The sequence below is a fragment of the Dama dama genome, chromosome 14 (genome assembly GCF_033118175.1).
Source record: "Dama dama isolate Ldn47 chromosome 14, ASM3311817v1, whole genome shotgun sequence".
In the NCBI taxonomy this organism is placed as follows: Eukaryota; Metazoa; Chordata; class Mammalia; order Artiodactyla; family Cervidae; genus Dama; species Dama dama.
The window spans coordinates 42739308-42763834 of NC_083694.1; the positions used below are offsets into that span (position 1 = coordinate 42739308).

Consider the following 24527-nt stretch of genomic DNA (forward strand, 5'->3'; position numbering starts at 1 on the left):
TACGACCCCTGACTTCTGCACTAGCACAGAACTCATTCACAAATGTGCAACAGAAACTCCATCACTGGTGAGACGTCTAGGATTGAAAGAGCTCTGAACTCAAAACCTGAGAGCATAAACACAAAGATCTCCATTCACCATGTCTCTAGTGGGAACAGGAAGGCTTTACAAATCTTTTTGTTTTAAGTAAAGTGTTCAAGTTTTTATTTTTATATTTTTATTTTTTGGCCACGCCGCCCAACATGTGGGATCTAGGCTTCCTGACCAGGGATCGAACCCAGGTTCCCTGCAATCAAGTGCAGAGTCAGGCTTGGGTCCTTTATCACTGGACCACCAGGGAAGTCCCAGTTTACAAATCTTAAGTTCATCATTGGGATGAACTAAAAAGGAATGTGAATTATAGACCAGAAATGTTTTATAACAAATGTTCATACCAAAAATCTGTAATCAGTCGGTCATGTGGGTATACTGCAAACTTTTTTAAGTTAAAATGGTCACATTTGTTTCTGCGGCTTTTTTTTTGCTAGTTTCTTTTCGAGCTAATTAAAGTGTCAACTAAGTTTTTAAAGTTACAATGTAAATATGGTGCTATAAAACTAGTGCTGACTTCACACACCATTAAGTTAAAGAGAGTTGCATGTCCACACACAGAATGACCACAATTATCAACTTAGGAAAAATGAGACATTCCTATTTCCAGATATATTTTCTAGGCTTTCTGAACTACTGAATTCCGGTGGAGAATTCAGTTTTTAGTTTCAAGGTACAGTTTTCACAGTCTGCTCGCATTATAAATACAAAACATCAAAACGAATTAAATGGCAAAGGCATTTTTTAAAAGGAAGTTGTTAAAGGAGAAATTAGCAAAAAAGGAAGAGAATGCCTGTTCCAGTCGCTTGATGGGTTCCTTTGTGTGTGTTACCTTATTTAGTCCTCACAACCTCACCATCTTCTCCAATTTGTAAATGGAGAACTGAGATTTGCAGAATTGAGCAGCCTACTCAAAATTATACATAATAGTTAACAAATGGCAGAAGGAGTGTTGTATGAAAGGAAAGAAGGTTAACAAATGGCAGAATGGCGACTTGAAGCCAGATTTATCTGGCTTCACTCCTCCACTCTGATGCCTCAAACAGTATCTAAGGACAACAGCAACAAAAAATAAATTTTTAAACACAATTCTTGTCTTTTCCAAAAGTCTGTACAGAAAACAGGCATTTAGAAATTTCCTGTGGCATGAGGTGAATACATTGTTGAAACTGATGACAATTCCCTTTTCTCAATTCTAAGATGCCATCCTTTATAAAACCATGTGTTGATTTTATTACAGTGTTTTAGAGTGAAAAAATAGCTCCATGTAAAACGTACACATGGATCTGAAGCAGATCTGAAACGTAAAAGAATGGGTATAAGAATGAGGGCAGCCGAGGACTATTAGCCTCATTCTCCAATTTCTTGAGCATATTGATTGCTAACATACCCCTGGAATTGGCTTTTACAGTCTGCTCTACTGAGATCATAAATGGAGGTTTATGTGACTCAAGGGTAGGTTATTAGGGTAAGACAATGGTGCCTAATTTTTTGTTTTGTTTTGCTTTAAATCAAATGTCAATTGGATAAAGTATGTTTGAATGTTAGGCTGACTCCCAAAGAAAAACAGAAAACACTTATATCCACTGAAGTGAATGAGAACAACTTCTGATGTGAGGATTTTTAATAAATTCTAAGAGTTAGATGTTTCAAACCAGAGTATTTCGAATAGTCACAGAAATTTGTGTCTGCCTTGTCTCACTCATTCAAGATGTGAACTAAAAGGCACAGGTTAATTGAAAATACTTCTACCATGAAAAGGATGTACAATAAAAGTTTAACAATTATTATCTCTGGGTGATATCCCTTGCTTATTTGTATTTCCAGAATGTACTACAATGAGTATGTGTTTCCTTCATAATAATGATTTCTGCTTGTCATTTTATAAAAAAGACTTATATTTTTCTATCCATCAGTTACAACTACTGTGTCTTACAAATATTGTAGTTACGTGACATTAAAGAACAACTGAAAAATTCAGTGGAGGGGAAAAAGATCATTTTTATAGACCAAAACCAAAATCAATTGATGGAGCTAGTTTTATTGATCCTGCCTATATTGTGAGCTTCTTTTCAGTGTGAAAACTTGGCAAATGTAGAGCAGAATTTTTGAAATTGGAAGTATACTTGAAATTTCAGTAACTGTAGTCATCACGGCTACAGAACTGAGAATACAGATATGCAAGTCACCACATTTATAGAACTGAGAAAACACATGCCCAAGTCACGACATCTACAGAACTGAGAATACAGATGTCCAAGTCACATCTACAGAACTGAGAATACAGATGCCCAAGTCATCACATAAAGAACTGAGAATACAGAGGTCCAAGTCACCACATCTACAGAACTGAGAATACAGATGCTCAAGTCATCACGTCTATAGAACTGAGAATACAGATGACCAAGTCATCACATACAGAACTGAGAATACAGACATCCAAGTTACCCCATTGATGTCCATGTCACCACAAATCCAGAACTGAGAATACAGATGTCCAAGTCGTCACGTCTACAGAACTGAGAATACAGATGCTCAAGTCATCACATATAGAACTGAGAATACAGACATCCAAGTTGCCCCATCTACAGAACTGAGAATACAGATGTCCAAGTCACCATGTCTACAGAACTGAGAATACAGACATCCAAGTTACCCCATCTACAGAACTGAGAATACAGATGTCCAAGTCACCACGTCTACAGAACTGAGAATACAGATGCCCAAGTCATCACATACAGAACTGAGTATACAGATGTCCAAGTTACCCCATCTACAGAACTGAGAATACAGATGTCCAAGTCACCACGTCTACAGAACTGAGAATACAGATGCCCAAGTCATCACATACAGAACTGAGAATACAGACATCCAAGTTGCCCCATCTACAGAACTGAGAATTCAGATATCCAAGTCATCACATACAGAACTGAGTATACAGATGTCCAAGTTACCCCATCTACAGAACTGAGAATACAGATGTCCAAGTCACCACGTCTACAGAACTGAGAATACAGATGCCCAAGTCATCACATACAGAACTGAAAATAGAGACATTCAAGTTACCCCATCTACAGAACTGAGAATACAGATGTCCAAGTCACCACATCTACAGAACTGAGAATACAGATGTCCAAGTCACCACATACAGAACTAAGAATACAGATGTCCAAGTCACCCCATCTACAGAATTAAGAATACAGATGTCCAAGTCACTATATCTACATAAATGAGAATACAGATGCCCAAGTCATCACATACAGAACTGAGAATACAGATGTCCAAGTCACCATGTCTACAGAACTGAGAATACAGACATCCAAGTTGCCCCATCTACAGAACTGAGAATACAGATGTCCATGTCACCACAAATACAGAACTGAGAATACAGATGTCCAAGTCATCACGTCTACAGAACTGACAGTACAGATGTTCAAGTCATCACGTCTACAGAACTGAGAATACAGATGTCCAAGTCACCATGTCTACAGAACTGAGAAGACAGATGTCCAATAACCTTTGGTTACATTATGTTACACAAACTCAACTAAGGGTTACTAAGTTTTGTGTTCTCTTAAAGAATTACAGGTGTTAGACTCATTCAGGTTGAGGAAAGAAAAGAATCTAATAATGTCCATGTTAAAAAAACAAGGCCTGTGATAATTACACTTACTTCTGAATTCCCTTGCATGGAAGACAGGCAAAGCAGTCTTCCTTGAGATTGTGAATACAACCATACAAATAGAAACTGTAGCTTCTGCAGGTACAAGGAGATTGCTACTCTAAGGAGAGCTGCCAGGACCACATATCTGAACTTTGCACCCATAACTTGGGAAATGGTCCTCGTGTTACTGGCTTGGACTTATACAGTAATTAGAAGAGTAAGACTTTGGCCTGTGACCATCCAGCTATTAAAATTAAAGACAACCCTGAGATTACCCCCCAAACATTCTAGGCTGAAAAATAATCACTTTAGGGTATTGCTTCAGTCTCAACCCAAACCGCGTTGCACTGTAATGCACTGAAGTGAGGAAGAAAAGCAACAGCATTGAAAGCCAGCAGAAGCCCACGGGGTTTCTGTCCATCAGACGTCCCATGATCATTTATGGATAAATGAAGTAGGCCTGCTTCAGAAACTCGTAGCAAACAATGGCTCCATGGGTAAAGCATTAGGCAAAGCGGCTTCATTACATCTACTTGGTGATGCTCAGCCAGGGAAATGTGTCATGAGTCAGTGGATCTCGGCAGGTATATTCTTGCAATGCTGGACGTCAGAAATGTACAGGGCAGCCAGAGGCGGCTTTCTGCTTAGTTACCTGTTGTTCTGAGAGCTGCAATAGCTCGTGGGGGGGTTTAGGAAAAGAGAGGTCTTGCCATTTTCCGGATACCTCATTTGGATTGCAAAATGAAAAAGACAGAGAGGCCCAATAAGAACAACACAGAGCATGTTGTCTGCAATGTAACACACACCACTGTGTTCCCAAAAGATTCATTTCCTAAAAGAGGCAAGTAAGACAGAATTACTTTGGAGATTTTAATGAGATGCCACGTCCCACCTTCATCTCTCACTCCTCCCTGAGCCGACTGGGCCACTTGGAAATTCACCTAACGCCATGTTTAACTAGAGAAGTGAGACATCCGAGTTGCTGACAGACTCTGTTACTTTCCTCAATTAAACAGCTCACTCGCAGGCATTGTTAGAGAGCTTCCCTTTGGACGAAATGGAGAGAACCACACACAAATCTATGTGTGACCTGCAGAACTTGCTAGCGACCCACTGCAGATATTTGGCTCGACTGCTCTCAAGAATCTGTGCTGTCAACACTACTTACCAAGATAACTAGCAGCATTTGGTTAAGTGTTTGGAAACTCAGCTGTCAAATAGAAAACCTGTTGTTTAAAAATCTGTGATCAGAAAGTGTTATTTCTTCTTCCTCCAACCAGGGCTCTTTTCCTTCCAGTTGCATGGTTTCACCCACCTTTATCGAATATGGGTAGCTAGGCCAGCAATTTATAAGAAATTAGTTATTTCAATACCGGGAGTCCTGCTGTTTACAATACCTGCAGGGACTATAACAGGTTATAAGGCTCTCTTGCAGAAATCTGATCTCATCAGGGAAAGAAGAAATTTGTCTAAGGCAATTTCTATTTTAGTCTCAATACCTTGAGAATAAACCTGTTAGGTAATTCAGCTGTTTTCTATCTTCTTTTTCATCTGAAGCATCCCGGTTTTCTGCTGTAACACTGAATAACACCCTGTTCGAGACACTCAAAATCCAACTGGAATGCAGAATTATTTTCAGCCTGTGCACTAAAAAATTTCTTCAAGCTTAGCAATCCTTCAGCCATTTACTGAAGTTGTATCACACCTCAAAGAACTAGGAAAATAATAATTAAAACTGTTGACTCAAATGTCTGTGTTTAATGCTTTCTCAAAAAGATAGTTATTGTGTCTAAGACAAAACAAATTCCTCTGACGGCATTAGGATTTGGATGACTCCATTTTAAATTACTGGATAAATTAGGGGTGAAGTCTGGAGGAAAGACTTAAGTGAAAATGAGCTCGATTCAGTGAAGACCATTTGGTGCTTTTTCTTAGCTTTCCCCAAGACTGATAATTTGAATGGGTATTTTCTGATTGCTCAGCTGCTGGAATTAGCTTACTGGCTCCCAATTCTGATGGCTGACATCACTTCCCTTTATATTATCTTTCTCCTTCATTAACTTAGGAGTTGGGGGTCAAATTGCCTTTTATATACACTATACCATGAAATTTCATTCTTTCACTTTTCAAATTATTATCTCTGAATACGTAAACCTTAAATGCCTTAACTATGGTCTACTTTATACATTAGTAAGTATATTATCTTCTTTAACATAAATTCCAGGAATATAAACCCTCCTCAGAGAAAGCCCTGCCTTCCACGGGCCACTTTAATCCAGGGACTCAGAGGAAGGGCCATCCCGACTTCTCCAGTGGACAGAGGACACAAGATCCTACTGGGAATTAGACAAGACACAGATAAGCTGTTCCTCGGTTCAAGGGAACGAACTTGTTTAGTTGCTCAGTCCTGTCAGACTCTTTTGTGACCCCATGGACTGAAGCCCACCAGGCTCCTCTGTCCATGGGATTTCTCAGGCAAGAATACTGGAGTAGTTCACCATTTCCTTCTCCTGGGGATGTTCCTGACCCAGGGATTGAACCTGCGTCTCCTGCATTGCAGACAGTTTCTTTACCACTGAGTCACCTGGGAATTCATATGTCAGAGAAAAATAACCATGTTGGAGGGAACATGAAAGCTTCTCAGTTCCTCTCTCTCCAGCCCCCTAAGACTTGAGAGGGATGGGGGTATTATGAAATTCCAAGTTTTCATGCATGAGGAGGAGTTTTAGGAACTCACAGCAGAATGCAACAGGCGTTCAGGAAATGAAGGTGGGGGCTCTGGTTGGCATGGAAAAGCACTGCTAGAAAATGTACTCTTAAAAAGGATCATTAACATACCAGACCCTAACAAGCTTCCAAAGTGCATAAGCAACTGCTTTCACTAAACTGTTGGATCCTTGCAGCGAACTATATAAATTGCACAGAACATGCAAGATACTACACTTATAATTAAATTGAATACTAGGGCATGCATCTGTTCTCTTGGGAGGTTTTTTTTTTTTCTTTTTTTAATGGAAAGAGATATTATCTATGTATGCAGAGAGTGAAAGGGAATAGAAAAAGAGAGAAATGGAGATTTGTGTCCCATTTTTCTCTTGTATTTCAAACACAGAGAAATCTGCTCAAATCTCTGAGCTGGCTCCATCACGTGGGACCTGAAATAATTCAACTGCAAGCAGCTGCCTAATTCTAGAGAGCTCTGACTAGTTAAATTTACAATGGCGTGTAGCTGCTTTACATTTTTAAAAACTAATTTCTCCTTCAGTGTCAACTTTTTACAGGGATATCTAATATATATATATACACACACATATATATATTAGTTATCCAGTTGTGTCCAACTCTTCGTGACCCCATGGACTATAGCCTGCCAGGTTCCTCTGTCCATGGGACTCTCCAGGCAAGAATACTGGAATGGGTCGCCATTCACTTTTCCAGGAGATCTTCCTGACCCAGGGACTGAACCCAAGTCTCCTGCATTGGCAGGCAGATTCTTTACCACTGAGCCACCTGGGATCTTGATGTAGGAAGAACGTATAAGAACTCAATTCTCCTGTCACCCTAGGTCAGCAAACTACAGCCTGTGGACCAAATCCAGCCCAATGCAAATGTGTGTAATAAAGTTTTATTGGAATACAGCCACGACTCTCCATTGATGGGACTGTCTGTGGCTGTTCTGATGCTTCGATGGCGGAACTAGATACAGTGATCCTCTCCTTATCCGTGGTTTTGCTTTCCAAGGTTTTAGCGGCCCACAGGTCAACTGTGGTCTGAAAATATTAAGTGGAAAACTCCAGAAATAAACAATTCATGAGTTTTAAATTGTGTGCTGTCTGAGTAGTGTGGTAAAATCTTGGTCCTGCCTGGGACTTGGATCACCCTTTTGTCCAGCACACCCATGCTGTATATGTAAACTGCCTGTCAGTATAGGCGAAAACATAGCATATACATGTATGTATGTTTAGGGTCTGGTACTACCCATCCACTAGGCATCCATCGGGGTCGTGGCATGTGTCCCCCATGGATAAGGGGAACTGCTATACTGCAATAGACGTTTATTACCTGGCCTTTTAATTAAAAGGCCTTTGAATCTTTGGATTAAAATATAATGAATAAATATTAGCATCAACACAAATGTGGTTATATGGGAAATAACATCTCCAAAGACATTAGAAGGTTGGGAATTTCTGAAGCACGATCTTTTCTCAGAAATCTTGCAAATGATTAAATACAGTGTTAGCATAAGGTAAGAAGGGAGGACGTTGGATGTAGTTGACTTGATAGAGGTAACTGCCATGTTTTATTTTACTTTATTTTTCTGCCATGTTAGATTTTTAAATGCATCTTAAGACTATCTCTAGGACAAAAGTTGTCTAGTTAACCTAAATTCAAGTCTGATTATAGTGAATTCAATTTCTGGCTTGTAAAAAACTGTTTTCTGCCCACTACATCCTTTATTATAACTTAAGATGTGTTTGAGCAAACTCCAGGAGATAGTAAAGGACAGGGAAGCCTGGCATGCTGCAGTTCATGGGATCACAAAGAGTTGGACATGATTTAGTGACTGAACAATAACAGCAAAGACTTGTTATAGTCATGTCTGTGCATACTTACAAATGAGCATCAGATTCTAAAAATCTCACTGACACTCACACGGTCCACTGAACTACCGCTTCATTTCTTTAAAACACACATTTTCTTGGAACATCCACTCGGGACTGTAATATAGAATGTACAGGTTTCAGACACTTCACACCACCCTGTCATTCTTCAGCACTGTCATTAAATGTTGGAAGTCGGGTTCACTCCCTTTTGGATAATGAACGTACTGGGCCGGTTCAGGAAGCGCAGCTCTGGGTATTGACTTGGCTCTGGGTACTGACTTACCTCCTAGCACTAGGAAAGGAAGAGTTAGAAAATGAAACTATGTAACTCTAAATAGGAAACAGATGAGTTAAAAGAAAAACGTCAGTATCACCTAGCAAGCCTTCTTGCTTTAGAAATTTCCACACAGAAGTAGTTGAATTTCATGTAGATTATTTTCATCACCAATTACCACTTGCTTAAAGATTTCCTTCTAGTGCAGCCTTGTTTAGATTTAAACGTGTCCCACCAGCCACCTTTTTCATACGGAAGGCTTCTCCCACCAAGTGCTAGCGTGGCTTCAGGGCCTTTCACCTGCTCATGCATCTATGTATGTCTGTATGTGACTGTTCTCCTGTTGTATAAAGTAGCAGTGTTAGTAGTCAGGGTTAGTTTTTATCTTATTTCATTCGAAATGGATGTGAAACTTTACTGGCATACCTAGGCTGCAGCCCCATGCAAGCAAGCAAAAAGCAAAATATTGAAAATGGAAGGTAAAGATAAACTGGCTAGCAGGCAGCTACACTCACCCTTTTGTACAGCCTATGGTCCACCAGGGGGCTTTAGACAGTAAAACAACACCAAAGAGCTATTAGCATGTGAGGGTCACAACAGAAATCTTATAAATAGCTTTATTTCAACAACAACCAAAAAAAGACTATAAAGTAGTTCCTTTTTTTTTTCTGGAAAGAAAGAAGAGGAGAGTGGTGGTGGGAGATGTGAAATGAGCATGTAGGAAAGTCACCAATTTATTTTTCGGTCTAAAAATGTTGAGGTCACATGACTTGGTAAAATCCTTAAGAAATGGGACACTTGCTGACTCCCAATGCCACTTCCTACCTACCTTTTCTGAGAGGGCATCATAGGAGATTTCCTGTTTTAATGCTTCTAAGGGACAATACAGATGATAGTCTCTCTTAAGATAATATTCAGTATCCTGGATGGAACAGCAACAAAGTGACACTTATTCTAGGGGAAGTGAGTTCAAACTTCCAGGATAGATTTTTAGGATTTCTTCAAGTTCCTTCATTGACTATATAGGCATGGAAAGTGAATACTGACCATGCCTAGTAGACAAAGGTTACTCCAATTTGCCTGCACATTTTTTCTAACATCTGGAATATCAAGGGGCAAGTGAAAAAAAAAAAAAAAGAGCCAAGAGAGGTCATTGTTTAATCCCAAATACTGAACAGAAATTCAGACCCAGAATCTGATACTCTCTTCATAACAAATCTTCTTAGCTTCATGAGGTTATTCCTGGTAAAAAAAAAATAAAGGCTGAAGAAAGACAAAATCCTCATGAAATGCTTCTCTACCAGTCTGAAAAAGGAGAACTCTTAAAAACATGACTGAAACCATTCCTTCACCCAGGCTCCTATATGAAGCAGACTTTTGGGCATTTATAAGTTCTTATCCTCTCAATTCACCCAATGAAAACATAGTAGGTTGAGGCCAAAAAAAATAGAAGAAGAAAATAGGACTGTATTGAACAGCTTTGCTCACATTCACCAAGGAGGCACTGGTTGTTCAGTAGCTCAGTCGTGTCCTAGTCTTTGCGACCCCGTGTAGCCCACGAGGCTCCTCCGTCCAAGGGATTCTCCAGGCACGAATACTGGAGTGGGTAGCCATGTCCTCCTCTAGGGGATCTTCCCGACCCAGAAAGTGAACCCGCATCTCCTGCGTTGGCAGGAGGATTGTTTACCCCTGAACCAACTGGAAGCCCAAGAGGCATTACGTATGGATATTTTCAAAGTTCGAGGATACAGAAGAACCAAGGAGAATTCAACTTGAGAACATATTTGTCTGATGTGGCTTAAGGAGGAGCAATGTTGAGGGGTTTTTTCTTGAAGATCAAATCTGCTGGGAGAGTGTTAACCACAGACTCAGTGGTGCTGGGGAGAATCCTCCTGGGCTTTTTGTTTTGCGGGAGGAAGAGGAAGAAGGGAGAAGACTGTGAACATGCATGGAAAAAGGCACAGGGAAGGCCCTGGTATTGTCACCAAAGGAAGAGCAACTCCTTGATTTGGCTGCAAGTCCTCTAAGGCAGGTGTGACTAAATCATAAGGAAGAGACTGATTTTGGTAAGGCCTGGAGAATTCCTTTCATTATGTCCTGGTCCTGCCCCATATTTTTATATGCATTTTCTAACAAGACTTGCTATTTCAGAGCATTGATATGGGATGTCTCATCACTTAGCTAATTATGGGGAGAACCCCCATCACCGCAGGTGGAGAGCAAATGCACTGCAGAGGAATATGGTAAAAGTGCCTCAGCTGCCCTGGCAGCAATCCTGGCTAGAGAGCACTGTATATATCCTAAAGAATGTTCCTTTTAATTATTACTGTGCCTGTGTAGCTCTGTCCACTTTCCCTTCCGTGTTCATATAAACAAATTATTTTGTTAATATAAGTAAACGTGCACACAAGTAGCCCATTAACCCCTAGTAAGTTTCAGAGTTAAAATATTGCCAAAGTTAGCAAGCAGACAATTTGAGGAGGAAAAACACTAAAGTGAAACCTCTGAGGAGTCACACTACACCCAGAAAGCTTGGGCTCTGGGTACAATTAAATGGGAAGAAATCAGACATTAAAGAGCTTGCTTTCAAGTTTGGGTCTGTGAACTGCATGGCTCCTGATGGATGGAAAAACAACAAAACCATGTAGACAGTCGTCTGAACACAGCTCAGATGGCCAGTGTCACAGAAGTGAGGACAGAACATTAACCCATGTAAAGAAAACAAACACGCGGTTCACCGGCCCCTGAAATCTGAGTCAAGGACCCAGTCTTCACCAAGGCATCTCAAGCTCGGGAAAACAGAGTGAAAGGTTTAGCTCTCAAGGTGCCTGTCCTTTCTTGCCCAGTTTCCTTCCAACCACCTCTCCTGTTTCCCGTCACAGAATACTGGGAATTGATCGGTTGATGGAGGGTGTTAGGCCTGACACCACCAGCAGAGGGCACAAGTTATCCAGTGGAAACTACATCAGAAAACTTGGTACTAGTGATTTCCCATCCTTTCCTTCAGAAGAGAAACTCTTTCGTCTTTTCTGTTTGGACACACATTAGCACAGTAAGGGTTTAGAGTGAAGAGCACACTGCTGAAGAAAAATCTGGAATGAAAAGCTAGTCAGCTAAGTTCTCCTCGAACCAAAACAGAAAAACACTGGCACGATCCCCGTGACTCAATACACACACAGCACCGTCTGGAACAGAGAGCAGGGTTCTCACGACTCTGTCCCTAAATAAAGAGTTCTGTTATCCTGGTGTCATTTTAGCCTGATTATTTGTGGGGCGAGGGGTTGGTTAGCTTCACCTAGGAGTTTATGAGTGGTTAAGGCAATGTGGGTGATTTCATTCTTCTAGATGACGAAAATGTCAAAATGAGGGTGAATGTACCTGTGGCGACAACGGCGTAGAAACCTCATTATTTTTCGAGCAGCCTGGTCCTGCTTTTTGGTTAGCAAACTGCTCCTGAAAAAGCCAGAATATGAATTACTGTCACGAGAACGGTGCTGTGAAGTTTCGTGTGTGAAAGCTAAAAGCAAGTCAGTGGTGCGAGAGAACTTTTAACCCAACAGTTCATGTAGCAAATCCAACAGCACAAGCCTGTCTCACTGATTTGAGTCTGGGCATCACTGGGAGAGATGGAATGAGGGGAGTGCAAATGCTTTCACCACTCAAAGGGAGACAACGGAAGGACTGAAAATAAGATATCCTGTTACTACTCCTCAAGTCTTTATAAGCTCGATTTGTTGAAAATGGAATTAGACACTCATTTGCCTGTGTTTGGGCTGTTCTCAGTTAAGACATTCATTCTCTCTTTGGGCTATTAAGACTTTTTTTTTTTTTTATGTGGACCATTTTTAAATTCTTTATTGAATTTGTTCAACAAAGAACCAAAGAGCTGACTCATTGGAAAAGATGCTGGTGCTCGGAAAGATTGAAGGCAAAAGGAGAAGGGGGCAGCAGAGGATGAGATAGATAGCATCACCAACTCAATGGGCATGAACCTGAGCAAACTCTGAGAGACAGTGAAAGACAGAGGAGCTGGGTGGGCTGCAGCCCATGGAGTCACAAAGAGTAGGACACAACTTAGCGACTGAACAACAACAAATTGAACTGGTTACCCCTACTGCTTCTACTTTATGGGTTTTTTTTTTTTTTTTTTTTGGCTGTAAGGCATGTGGGATCTTAGCTCGCTCACCAGGGAATCGAACCCGCACCCCCTGCATTGGAAGGTGAAGTTTTAACTACTGGACCACCAGGAAGTCCCTGGGCTATTGTTTTCTAAACTTTGGTATTTTCTAGTGCTAAAACTCTTTATGACTCTCTACAAAATGGAATAGCTCATCTCTACTTACTTTTCCAAGGTCTTGGGTTTCATGTGTCACCCGCGCACTGTGTGCTAAGTCCTGTCCAACTCTATGCAACCCCTGGACTGCAGCCCGCCAGGCTCCTCTGTCCATGGGATTCGCCAGGCAGGAATACTAGAGAGGGTTGTCATTTCCTCCCCCAGGAGATCTTTCTGACCCAGGGATCGAACCCACATCTCTTTTGTCTCCTGCACTGGCAGGCAGGTTCTTTACTACTGCGCCACCTGGGCGGCCCCAGTTGACTATATTAGGGTGCCACCTTTCTGAGTAGGAACTGTGGTCCTTGCAGGTTCTGATACAAATTAAAACCTGGTGGGGCATCAGAATGATTGGGCAGGGAGTGGAGAGAGACAGAAGGAGCTAAATGGACCAAACTGGGCAAAGGGCACAGGTGTAACTACGGTAACACAGCCTCTAGACTGCTCTGGGAGGAAATCACTGAAGGATGCTTTGCTCCCTGTGCTGACAGACCCGCACATCTACAAGGGGCTACTCCTTTGCCCGAGTCGGGCTTCTCCTGGCTGCCACCCGATCTCCACCCACCTGAGCTTCTGCTGTACGATGACTGCTGTCCGGCGCGCCTGCCGTCTCTTGCCACACTTCTTATAACTCCGGTAGAACTTCTGGATCAGCACAGCGGCACGCCGGCTCTGCTGGAATTTTTTTTGTTCGTAGTAACTCCGGAATTTGCTCTGGATCAGGATGGCAGCCTGGGTCATCTTTTTGTACAGTGCATACTGTGGGGGCACAAGGAGAAGCAGAGCAGTAACAAGGGGAGCCACACAGGCGGGCTGTCCTCCGAGCCGCCCGGGTGAGGACGGCAAGAAGGAAAACTACTTTTCTCTTTCTTTTCGTGTTCTGTTCTGGTTTTCATCATAAAACAGGCAAATGAGGCTTCTTTCCACCTACCTTTCCAAAAGGCAAAATGTTACTTTAAGAGTCACCTTCAGACAATGCACTGCTTTAAATGTGTTTTCCCCCACCTCAAATATCAAAACTGCTTACCCTTCTTGCAAAAAAGTTTTAACAGCAATAAATTGAGACACTTGAGTTGAAAAAACATATTTAGGAATTAAAATTTAATGATTTTGTTTGTTTGTTTTTTGCTTTGGCCAAGCTGCTTGGCAGGTGGGATCTTAGTTCCCAACCAGGGATTGAACCCGTGCCCCCTGCATTAGCAGTGTGGAGTCTTAATCTCTGGACCACCAGGGAAGTTCCAGGAAGTAAAACTTTACATGTTGAAGATGAATATTTCCTATCCGATTTGGAAACATTTTTAATTAATCTTTTTTGGATGCTTCCCAATTCCTGTCAAACACAAATCCACTTAGCAGGCAGCATCTGACTTCTAACTAGCAGTTCCACACGACATATTTCTGAGTTACAAGGTCCCAAATACAAGGCTTATCATGAAACGCTGACACCTTTAAGCCACTTTAACCTGCAAAAGATTAATGCTCATCAGACCAACACAGGGGTGAAGCATGAAACCTGGAAGGTGGCCCCAGAGCCGGGGACCACTTAGGAGCCAGTCCCTGCACCCTCCGGCCAGCCTGCCACAGAGATGGAAAGTGAGGCACGAAGGCATGCTCAGGGAGAATGAGTCCTCTTCCTTGCCAGGCACGAAAAACGCAGAGCTCTGCAGATGTTAGCAAAGGCTCTGTCCAGATTGCTAACCACTTAGACTCTGGCTCCAGGGACCAGAAGTCACAAGCGAGGGCTCTGTTCACAAGAAGCCAACTTACCATGAGAGGGTGCTCCTCAGAACACCCCTGTGCCTAAGCTAAGTCTCTCTCTGCAAGTAGGAGGTAGAGTGAGGGGCAAAAACTGACTTCTCAAAAGGTTCCAGGCATAGGGCCCTGCTCCAAGAACCCTCTTGAGTCTTATCTGATCCACTTGACATTTTCATCTGGCCCAAAGTCTTTCAAGACAAGGGCGCTGCATCCCACAGTGTCTCCATGACCTTGGCCTGCATGCTCTGCATGGTCAGAACCTTGCAGACACAGCGCAGCACAATGGGAAGCAGGTAAATTTCCTCGGTGGCTCACTGGGTTCACAGTAATTATCTTGGATGGATTGCTTAGATGGGACACTGGCCAAGAAAATGCCCAAAGACTGCTTGCTGAAACCCACTCCAACAGCATAACCACGTGGTCCCCAGAGGATAGATGTGCTGTGGTGAGGTGGCTGGGTGAGGAGGGGGATATGCCTACTGAATGACCGTGCCATCCTAATGGCCCCTTCTTGTGGTTGGTGATGGGTGTGAGGTTTGTGACTCTGGTGGAATGGTTTGTGAAAGGACTAGGATGTGTCATTACCTTCAAGGCTATCCATGTCAGCTTGGGGGAGAAACAGAAAATACAAGATTAATGTTAGATTGCTGAATAGAAGGAAATGAAAAACCAGAATCAGAACCAATGAAATGCCCAACCAAAGAAAGAAAGAAAAAAAGGCAATCTGACTATATTCATACCTTTCATCTTCCAAAATACTTGTCTTATATTTGCCAGTATGTTTTTTTAAAATGCCTTCCATCTTTCTGGTTGTAGCCAACACTTCTTTGGGTGGAGATTAAAAAAAACACAACTAACAAACTCACATTTTGGAATCAACTCCTGCTGTAATCAAAGACTTGAAACTCTGATTCTGAGTATCGCTCTTGCTAAAAAGAAGTTCTCTCGCCAAACAAAAGCCAGGATGGTTCCCAACAGGGACTGTGGTGTCAGCGTTTACACAATAAACCTTCATTTTCTGGGATCATGAACTCAACTGGCTATAAGCTGAAGACACTCCCCCCTTTCCCTTCACAATTAAGGCTTAATCCTAGAGAAACCTGAGAAAGTGGCAATCCACATGAGGCATCAAACAAATCTTAGAAATAATAGAACAGAATCCTGATATTCTGTGTGGCTGGTATCTACCTCAGCATTTATTATTCCTTAAACAAAAGTGTAAGACCTACCAAAAGCACAACCTAAAAAATGGCTCTACTAATAGGACTGAACTTTACTGTATGAACCAGTCAAAACGCAATTCGGCACTTTTTAATATCACTATCTAGGTGGTTAGAAAGGTCTAATGTTTACTTAATCTCTCTGAGTCTCAGCTTCTTCACCTGCCAAATGGAAATAAAATTGTTTACTTCAGATATTTTTGTAAGGAGAAAATGAAATGATGAGTCTGAAAGATCTAAGGTATATTAGGCGTTCTCTGAACAATTCCCTTCCTGTCTGATGGGAGCTCTGTGACCCTGCAGGTCATTTCACAAGCAGTAATACTGAACGAAAGAGTAATTCAGGTGCTCCTCTTACAACGCTTAACTAAGGAATGCTCAGTGTAAGATATTCTGGGCTTCTTTCCATTTTCAGAGATTTTTTTACAATTCTTCATTTTACACTGGGTAAGAAGAAGCCAAAAAGGAAAAGTGGCTGAAGGTTATGTGATGTGTATGATTCAAGGTCAATGATAACAACCAGCATTTACCTTCTCCCATCACCATACCAAACCTCCTCAAGCTCTTTAATTACTAATGAGCTTATAGGCAAAATGACTCACACAGAGTCTCACTTCAGACCCAATATCAGACCAACATTGCAGGAAGTGATACCACTAAGAGGTCAACAGTCCAAACAAAAATTATTTTGTGGCAGTAGCTGCAGACAGTTTTTTTGTTTGTTTTTCCTTTTTTTCCCGCTTTTGGAACATTTTCCTCCGGTCTTTAACCAAGATGACTCGAAGCCAGTCTTTGGGTCAGGCATCGGATGCCGTGCTCTCGGCCAAACATCACACAGGACTCCCCATGCCTGTTAGGATGCTGTGTGGGTAGGACGCATTCACAAGCTGGCTCACCTGTTTATATTTTCTGTAACAACGCTGAATGACAGCTGCCGCCACTTCCTGCTGCTCCCGTAAGGGTCGGCCCTTCAAGGGAAAGCAAGGCAAGAAAAAAAAAAATGATACAGTGTAAGAAATGCAGCTTTCCCAAGACTTCCATGGAATGACCACTCATTTCATTGACTTTCTCAGAACTGAGACCTGAGGTTTACCAAAATATGACAAGCTAATGTCAGGATAAATTAAGAAAAATGAATTTACAGAATACCTCTCTGACTATTCTGGCTTCTAAACAGAACTATCATATTTGGATGTTAGGAGGATTAAACAACAGTCGAAGGATTTAAAGAACTAGGTATTGTGCTATTTGTCTTTATAAGTTGTTGCTCTGCTCTGTCCTTCCTAAGACAACACTAAGTCCTCTACTTCTGGGTCAAAGATTGATGGCTTATAACACCTCCCTCTTGTTGTTGCTTAGTTGCTAAGACATGTTTGACTTTGTAGCATGATGGACTACAGCATGCTAGGCTTCCCTGTCCTTCACTATCTCTCAGATTTTGCTCAGACTCATGTCCAGGGAGGTCAAAGACTCCTCTGAGAAATTATGGAAGGCTCTGGACCTTGCCCACCAAAAACACACATACAGACACTTCACCATAAAATTTTAGGAGTTCATGGGCAGCCAACAATCAGTCTCCAGGCCTCCAGCCAGAAACCCTCACTCCAGGTCATACATTCCTTGTGGCAGCGATGTCAACTTTGTATTAACTAAATAATGGATATCTATTATTACTCTGACAGTAAGTTCAGATGGTAATAACCATCGCATTACTGGTTAGTTTTATTCCACTAAAGTTTCTGACAATTCTTAATAATCTCATGTGACCTAATTGTAGAATCTTTATTTCAAATTATAAACTCAGAAATAAAAAGAAATGGCATGTGAAGTAATTAGCCTCCAACTAATAAAAAAAAAAAAATTAAAAAAAAAAAAAAAAAGAAATGGCATATATTTTAGTTTGAATGAGTCTGACTTTTCCCTGATCACAAGAGGACTCTGTTGTCTGTTTTTTTTTGTTTGTTTGTTTTGTTTTTTTTTAAGAAGTTCTTTATTTTTGGCTGCAAAGCATGTGAGATCTTAGTTCCCTGACCAGGGATTTGAACCCTCGCCCCCCTGCAGTGATAGGATAGAGTCTTAACCACTGGATCACCAGGGAAGTTCCTAGGACTCTTGTTGTCTTTTACCTTGTATTTCCGGAAAGCTGTCTGGACAAGCCTGGCCGCTTCGTAGAGCTCTCTCTGTTCGTGATCAGACAGGGTCAGCTGAGCAAATTCATTCTCCACCTTCTCACTGGTGGATGCACTCAGGAACTCAGACCAGTCTGCTGCAGAGGGAAGGCTGGGCTTCTCAAAAGTTATTTCACTGACTGGTGAGCCTACAGGGCTCAGGCTGGTATTAGAAGAAGGGGTGAGAGGCTCATTATATGCACTTCTGAAACAAAAGAAGACATGAGGGAGAGAGGCTGGTGATTGGTCTGCAGGATTCATCACACACTGGTCAAAGAGACAAGATGGTACCCACTGTGGATCATGAAGGATACACCTCTACTCAGTCCAGAGAGATGCTAAGGAGACTCCGGGTGTCCTTCAATTAGTAACTTCATGCTGAGCACCTGTTATGAGTTCAGTACTGGGCTAAGTACTAAACCCAGTAAGTCCACTATCCAACGTGAAGCTTCGGTTGAACTGGGGAGAACATGCTATGACACGTTACACTCTGCCGTGGCAAGAAAAATCACAGCAGAGGTGAGGAAGAGAGAGGTCCTTGAAAGAGGCAATGGAATCCATCCAATGCTTCCTTCCTTCCTTGATAAGGGCATCCACTACCCAGATTTCCTCAGATCCAGTGGGTCTCCTGCGCCTCCAGGTAAATCCAGGAAGTTGCCCTGGGGAGAGGCCCATGGACTTTACTGACCTGATCTGGGCAGCATTTGGCAGATGGTCTACGTCAGCCAGGTAACCGGCCAGCCAGCTCATGGTACTGCTAATGGTGGCCGCGTCTGTCCTTTCCAACGCCGGGGACTCCATGGGCACAAAGTTCTCCTGCTTGATCCGCTCAGGTGTGGCTTCAATGATGTGTTCTGCCAAGGTCATCATGTTCACCTGGAACCCGGAGGTCACAGAGCACTCAGGTTAGGATGGGGCCCTAGAAGCCAGCCAGGCCTACCTCCCACCCCCTACCTGGGAAAGAGAAGTGAAGGAGGGTGAGCTTACATGTCAGTCCAGTGCCCTCTGAAATTACCTAAAGGTTCTACATGATTCACTCACACGTGCTGAAATCCCAGATCTGAGGATCTCCAAAAATCAGCTCAGTCCAAAACCTTAAGTCTTTGAGAATATCTGGCTTATGCCTACTTTCTACTCTCAGCTAGGATCAACTGATTAAGGATACTAAGGCCTGGGCAGTTCTAGAGGACGTGGTCATGTAATTATAGTGATATGGCTGGTTACCTGACCACTTGTTGTTTAGCTGCTGAATCGTGTCTGACTCTTTGTGACTCCCATGGACTGCAGCCCTCTAGGCTTCTCTGTCCATGGGATTTCCCAGGCAAGAATACTGGAGTGTGTTCCCACCTGACCACTACGCTCACCCCCCTCACTTTGTCCTGCCCAGGGAACCCTAGTTTTGTAGAGAGCAGCAAAGAGCCAAAGCCCAGGGGACAGCTGGTGACTAAGATAAGCCACCCGTCCTGATCCTCTTCTGTTTTCCACCTTCCTGCACCAAGGCGGGGATCTGTGACCAGCCTCTGGACAGGGAGACTATACACAAGTCTGCTGGGAGATATGTAGGCAGAGCTTGTGCTTTTCCCGGTGAAAGGTGCCCGATGCACCTAGCTCCGCCCCTCTTCTCCTGCTCTGACCTCAGCCGAGCTCAAGAAGTCACATTATGATCATAAAGCAACAGGAGTGAAGAGAAAAGCCAAAAAGAACAGGAAAAAAAAAAAAAAAATCCAAGTCCCTGATGGCATTACTGAGTCACCAAACCTCTGGACTTGTACAAGAAAAAGAAATCACATTCTTATTAAGCCACTGGAGTCAGGCTGCTGACACAAGCATCCCAAAATAAATTCCTAACAGATACATTTAGGAATCCCCACAATGAGTCTAGAGTAGATCTATTCGATTAGAATCAGAGATACGAGCTTGGTTTTAAGTTTTCTTGCACATCTCTTGAAAATGGAAGTTGAAATACAGCAGTTTTTAAGTGAACTGAAAATGTTCAGAAAGGATCTATACAAAGATGATTAAATGCTTATCTTACAACATGCGTGAACGTCACAAATATTATGCTGACTGAAAGAAGCCAGACACAGAATGTAACGGTTTATGATTCTATTTATATAACATTTCAAGAAGCAAAATTCTAGGGGAGGGAAATCAGATCCATAGGGCTGGAATGGGGGCAGAGGTTGACCGCAAAGGGGCACAGGAAACTTCTGTGGGGGGAAGGAAGTGTTCTAAATGGGACTTTTGAGATGACTGTGAATTTTGTGCAAACTCACAAACATTCATTATGTTGAACACTTAAAATAAATGAATTTATGGTGTGTAAGTTATACCCCAATAAAACTGTTAAAAAATACTTATCTTGGGTAATTTTCGATATTGTCAACAAAGAATTGTAACAGGAATACAAATGAAAACATTTAGGGAAGAAATATCACAGCTTTTCTTCTCCTCCTACATTGACCGTCTTGACTGGTGACTCAAACAGGAGGAAGTAAGTCCTACCTTGATTCTTTTCCCATGAAAATATTAAAAAGTGGAATTTCTGGAGACTAAAGGTTATAACTATCTGTAATCACTCCTCTCCCAAATTCTCTATTTCATAAAACTGGGTTAGTATAAGAACACCTTAACATTGTAAGTGCAATACTCTGAGATACCAAGTAGATGATTTCTTAGTGTGACACCTACAAAAGGCAATGAAATTTAAATGACTTTAGGGCTTTTTATTCAAATGACATTGGAATTTTATTAAAATTCTCCTTGGGTTCTAATATATGAGCAGTTTTCACAAATGTGCTTGGATATCTCAGAACAATGATATGTATATTTACCATGTGTATTCAAACATCTACATAATTATACAATCATATATTAAGTATATATACTAAATCAAACTTTCTAATTGTATTGTCAATTTTTTTCATTTTCTCTTCACATGTACCTCAGCTGACAACTTTTGAGATAGTTGCATTAGTGTCATACTATGATTGTGGTTCTGGTACCACATTTCTTTGTATTTATTTGCTTTAATATTTAGAAACTACGTTGTTAGGTGCACAATGGTTCATTATGGTCATATCTTTTTGATAAATTGTATATATGTAATATTTGCCTTAATTATACTTTTTGTCTTTTTTCTTTTTATACTCTTCTGTCTGTTACATCTTCACCTGTCACTTCATTTTCATCCTTTCTGCTTCATTTTAATTCTGTCTTTTACAAATAGTATATAATACACTTTGCTTCCTTTTCTTTTTATCCAGTCTGAGAATCTTTTAATAGAATTAACAGTTTCCAGAGTGGGAATGACTCATGTTTGAACATATTCCTATAATATTATGTTTCAGAGTATTATTTTTGTTGTTGCTTTTTTTCCTTATTACCAATTTCTGAATTTTTCCCAAGTGAGCCAAATTTTCTCCCCCCCCCCCCCCCCGCTTTAAGTGACTTAGAAACCCTGAGCCTGTTTTAACACTATCTACTAACTTGACATTTCTAATAAGCATATTTCAGCCCCTGGTTTTCAGGCCCAGTTCAGAATGTTTGATTCATGAGTGGCCCAAATGAAGAAGACAGTCCACTAGTCTTATACATAAGCCCAGACTTTGAATCAGTCACTGGTGAGAAAATAACAAGACCTCTAGGAAACTGGCAGTAAAGATCAAGGAAGTGCGGGTGGACGGGCCAGCCCCTGCAAGCTTACCTTCTCCGCGCTCACCTGTATGTCATCCACGGGCTGTGGGCACTCCTCACCCTCTGTGCCATCACGGTAAGACCCCAGCTCGGCGTTCACCACCTCTCTGTTAGCCATCATCAAGACACTCATGGGTTCCCGTGGACGCACCTGTGAAGGTGCTGCATCCTTGCCTACACTGGTCCCCTTCGGATTTCCAGTCACCTGTACTGTAGACACACCAATGTAAAGATCTTTGGGGTTCCATTTTACTACCGGCTGGGATGCAGAGGCGTGGAGGAATCCTGCAGTCTCTGGAGTGGGAGGGGAGATCTCCCGGCTGTAGTCCCTCAATCCTTCACTGGGGCTGATTGTCTCGGGGACAGGCTGCTTAGAACTAGGGCTTTGCTTCCTGATATTTGGCTGTTCCAGACTCAGTGCAGTGGACAGCAGCTTCTCCTGCCTTGCCTGGAAGTACTCGGGGTTCAATTTATGCTTTTTGGGAGCTGGATAATCTTTGTGGCTCTCACTGCTGTAGTAATTAGAGGGTTCAGACCGAGGTCTTCTCAGCTCTGAAAAGTACAGTAGAAAGGACAGTCAGGACAGATGGTACAGTGAGGAATGCTAAAGAATTAACACGTTCTCTATGCCTGAGAGACACAGAGTGCAAAGCCATAATTCAAGACGCATCCCTAACGTTTACTTATTCCCCAGCAGCATATACTATATTCAAATAATCCTCCTCCAAAATTTGTAGTTCTTTCTCACATTAACATAGTTTTTTTTTTCCCCACAGTTTTAGGGGTGGGATGGGCGAACAGGGTTGGGGGAAGCACTGGGCATTCTAACAGCTAAAAGGAAAACTAGAAACACTAAAAAGAAAACCCCAAACCCTTAAATGTGTGTGAACATCCTACAGACTTTTCCGAGGGTAGGGGCATGACAACAAAAGGGGAATCCGCCAAGTGCTGAGATGTCACCATTTAGGACTCTCACCTGGGTTGGTACTTGCGATGACAGTGACCCCTTTGGGTATTTCTGGGGAGTTGATGGCTTCGCTGTGCCACTGGCTCACCCAGCTCTCCGTGCTGGGCTCGTCGCCTGAAGGACAGTGAACTCTGGGGTTCTGTCCCAGCTGAGCCTGCTCATCCCTCTGCAGGTGCTCCAGACACTCTGCTAACTTCACGTGACCCCGCGACCTGGCAATTCCCAAAGGCAGCCTTCCTAGAGAGTCTGGAATAGAGATGGCCCGACGGTCCCACTTGTACAGCACGACAGCTGCTTCCAAGTGCCCGAGAGCACACGCCCACATCTAAAAAAACAGAGACAGAGTGCGCTTCCTCAATATGAGTTAAAAAAAAAAATCCTATTTGACTTCTGCCACTGCTGCCAATTGACAAATTGGTCCTTGGCAGCAATCTCAACGGTGCCATAAAACATTTCCGTTACAAAGTGGCTCCCATATATATCATGTATTAACAAGGGCGAACACAAAGGGAGCCAGGCATATCCCTATGCCAGCCCAGAAGAACAGTTTGGGGAACAAACGAACCCATTTCTTACCAGAGGAGTACAGGAGAAGTGGTCCACATTCAAGGGGTCGACCTCCAGTTCCAAGTCAATGCTGTCTGCATGCTTTGTGCTGGAACAGAGAGTATCACAGGTTACTGCACAGAGAATCAAAGTTAAAAAATACCACAACATTATAAAACCCACAGAGATGAAACCAAAGCGGGCAGCCAACATTCCTGATGGGAAGAAACAAAGTCCCAGGTTTCCTAGGTGGTTTGGATGCTCTGTTCTGCCAGGAGCCAGGAGGAAATGAAAAGTCCAAAGTTTACTTTAGCATCTCGCTCGGTACTTCTTGGGCAGAAGTTCACAGAACTTTGTGGAACTGTCCTCAGAGAGACTCCTTTGCTGTGAGGATCCCATCCTCCCTGGATGGCCAGATTTCCGTCCACTAGTGGACACACTAAGAGAAGTGCCTCCTGATGGGTGAGGAAGACACCGGCCTTACCGCCACTTGATGAGGGTCTGGATGAGGGTGGCGTAACCCTGGGCAGCGGCCAGGTGGAGGAGGGTCATCCCACGGAAAGTCTTTGAGTGGATCAGATGCTTGGACTTTGCCCAGCAGGCTCGGCTCATCATCTTCTCACACACGACAACCACGCGGCTCTCGAAGCAGCTGCCCAGCGTCCCGGGGCCGGACGTGCACTGCAATGAGACAGCATGTGTTCCGATGACCGGAGGCCCAAAGGCCCACCACCATGTCAGCCTTCAGATGCCAGAGGGGGTAGAAACTCTTTGTGATTAGCAACTGAAAACAGGAAGCACAGAACTGAAGATAAGGAGACATCATGAAAGGGAGACAGAACATGCTGAGCCCAGCTTAGCGGCACACCCACAGCCAGGCACACAGGAATCTTCCACAACTCTACGGGCATCAGAGTCTGTTACTGCAGCTGACAGTGTGATTGTGAACTCCGTGCTGATCCAGTCAGGGAAAGCATATACTATGAAACAACAAACAAAAATGTGGCCTAGCCTCTCGGGTGATGTAATTAAACACTGTAGACAGGAAACCGGCAGAGGAAAGCGAAGCAGGTAACTTTCTTAATGCTTCTAGGGAAGTGGGGTTAAGGGGGTGCTGCCTGGACCGCTGACTCCCCAGCTCCTTCTGGAGAAGAACTGTCACTTGGGGATTTTTCTCCCTAAAGAAGAACTTTAAAATATCCAATGATAT

General features: G+C 42.6%; 1 protein-coding gene across 1 annotated transcript in view; it reads right to left on the reverse strand.

Moving 5' to 3' along the window:
* Window positions 1-24527, reverse strand: part of CAMTA1 (calmodulin binding transcription activator 1) — a 965206-nt gene that overhangs the window by 5244 nt on the left and 935435 nt on the right. The window contains exons 13-22 of the mRNA XM_061160492.1: window positions 23802-23998; window positions 23348-23426; window positions 22781-23096; window positions 21830-22014; window positions 18797-18984; window positions 18067-18313; window positions 16837-16908; window positions 15306-15326; window positions 13531-13724; window positions 12011-12085 (exon numbers count right to left, since the gene is read on the reverse strand). Of these exons, the coding sequence (XP_061016475.1) occupies window positions 12011-12085; window positions 13531-13724; window positions 15306-15326; window positions 16837-16908; window positions 18067-18313; window positions 18797-18984; window positions 21830-22014; window positions 22781-23096; window positions 23348-23426; window positions 23802-23998 (1574 nt within the window). The remainder of the gene's footprint in view (window positions 1-12010; window positions 12086-13530; window positions 13725-15305; window positions 15327-16836; window positions 16909-18066; window positions 18314-18796; window positions 18985-21829; window positions 22015-22780; window positions 23097-23347; window positions 23427-23801; window positions 23999-24527) is intronic.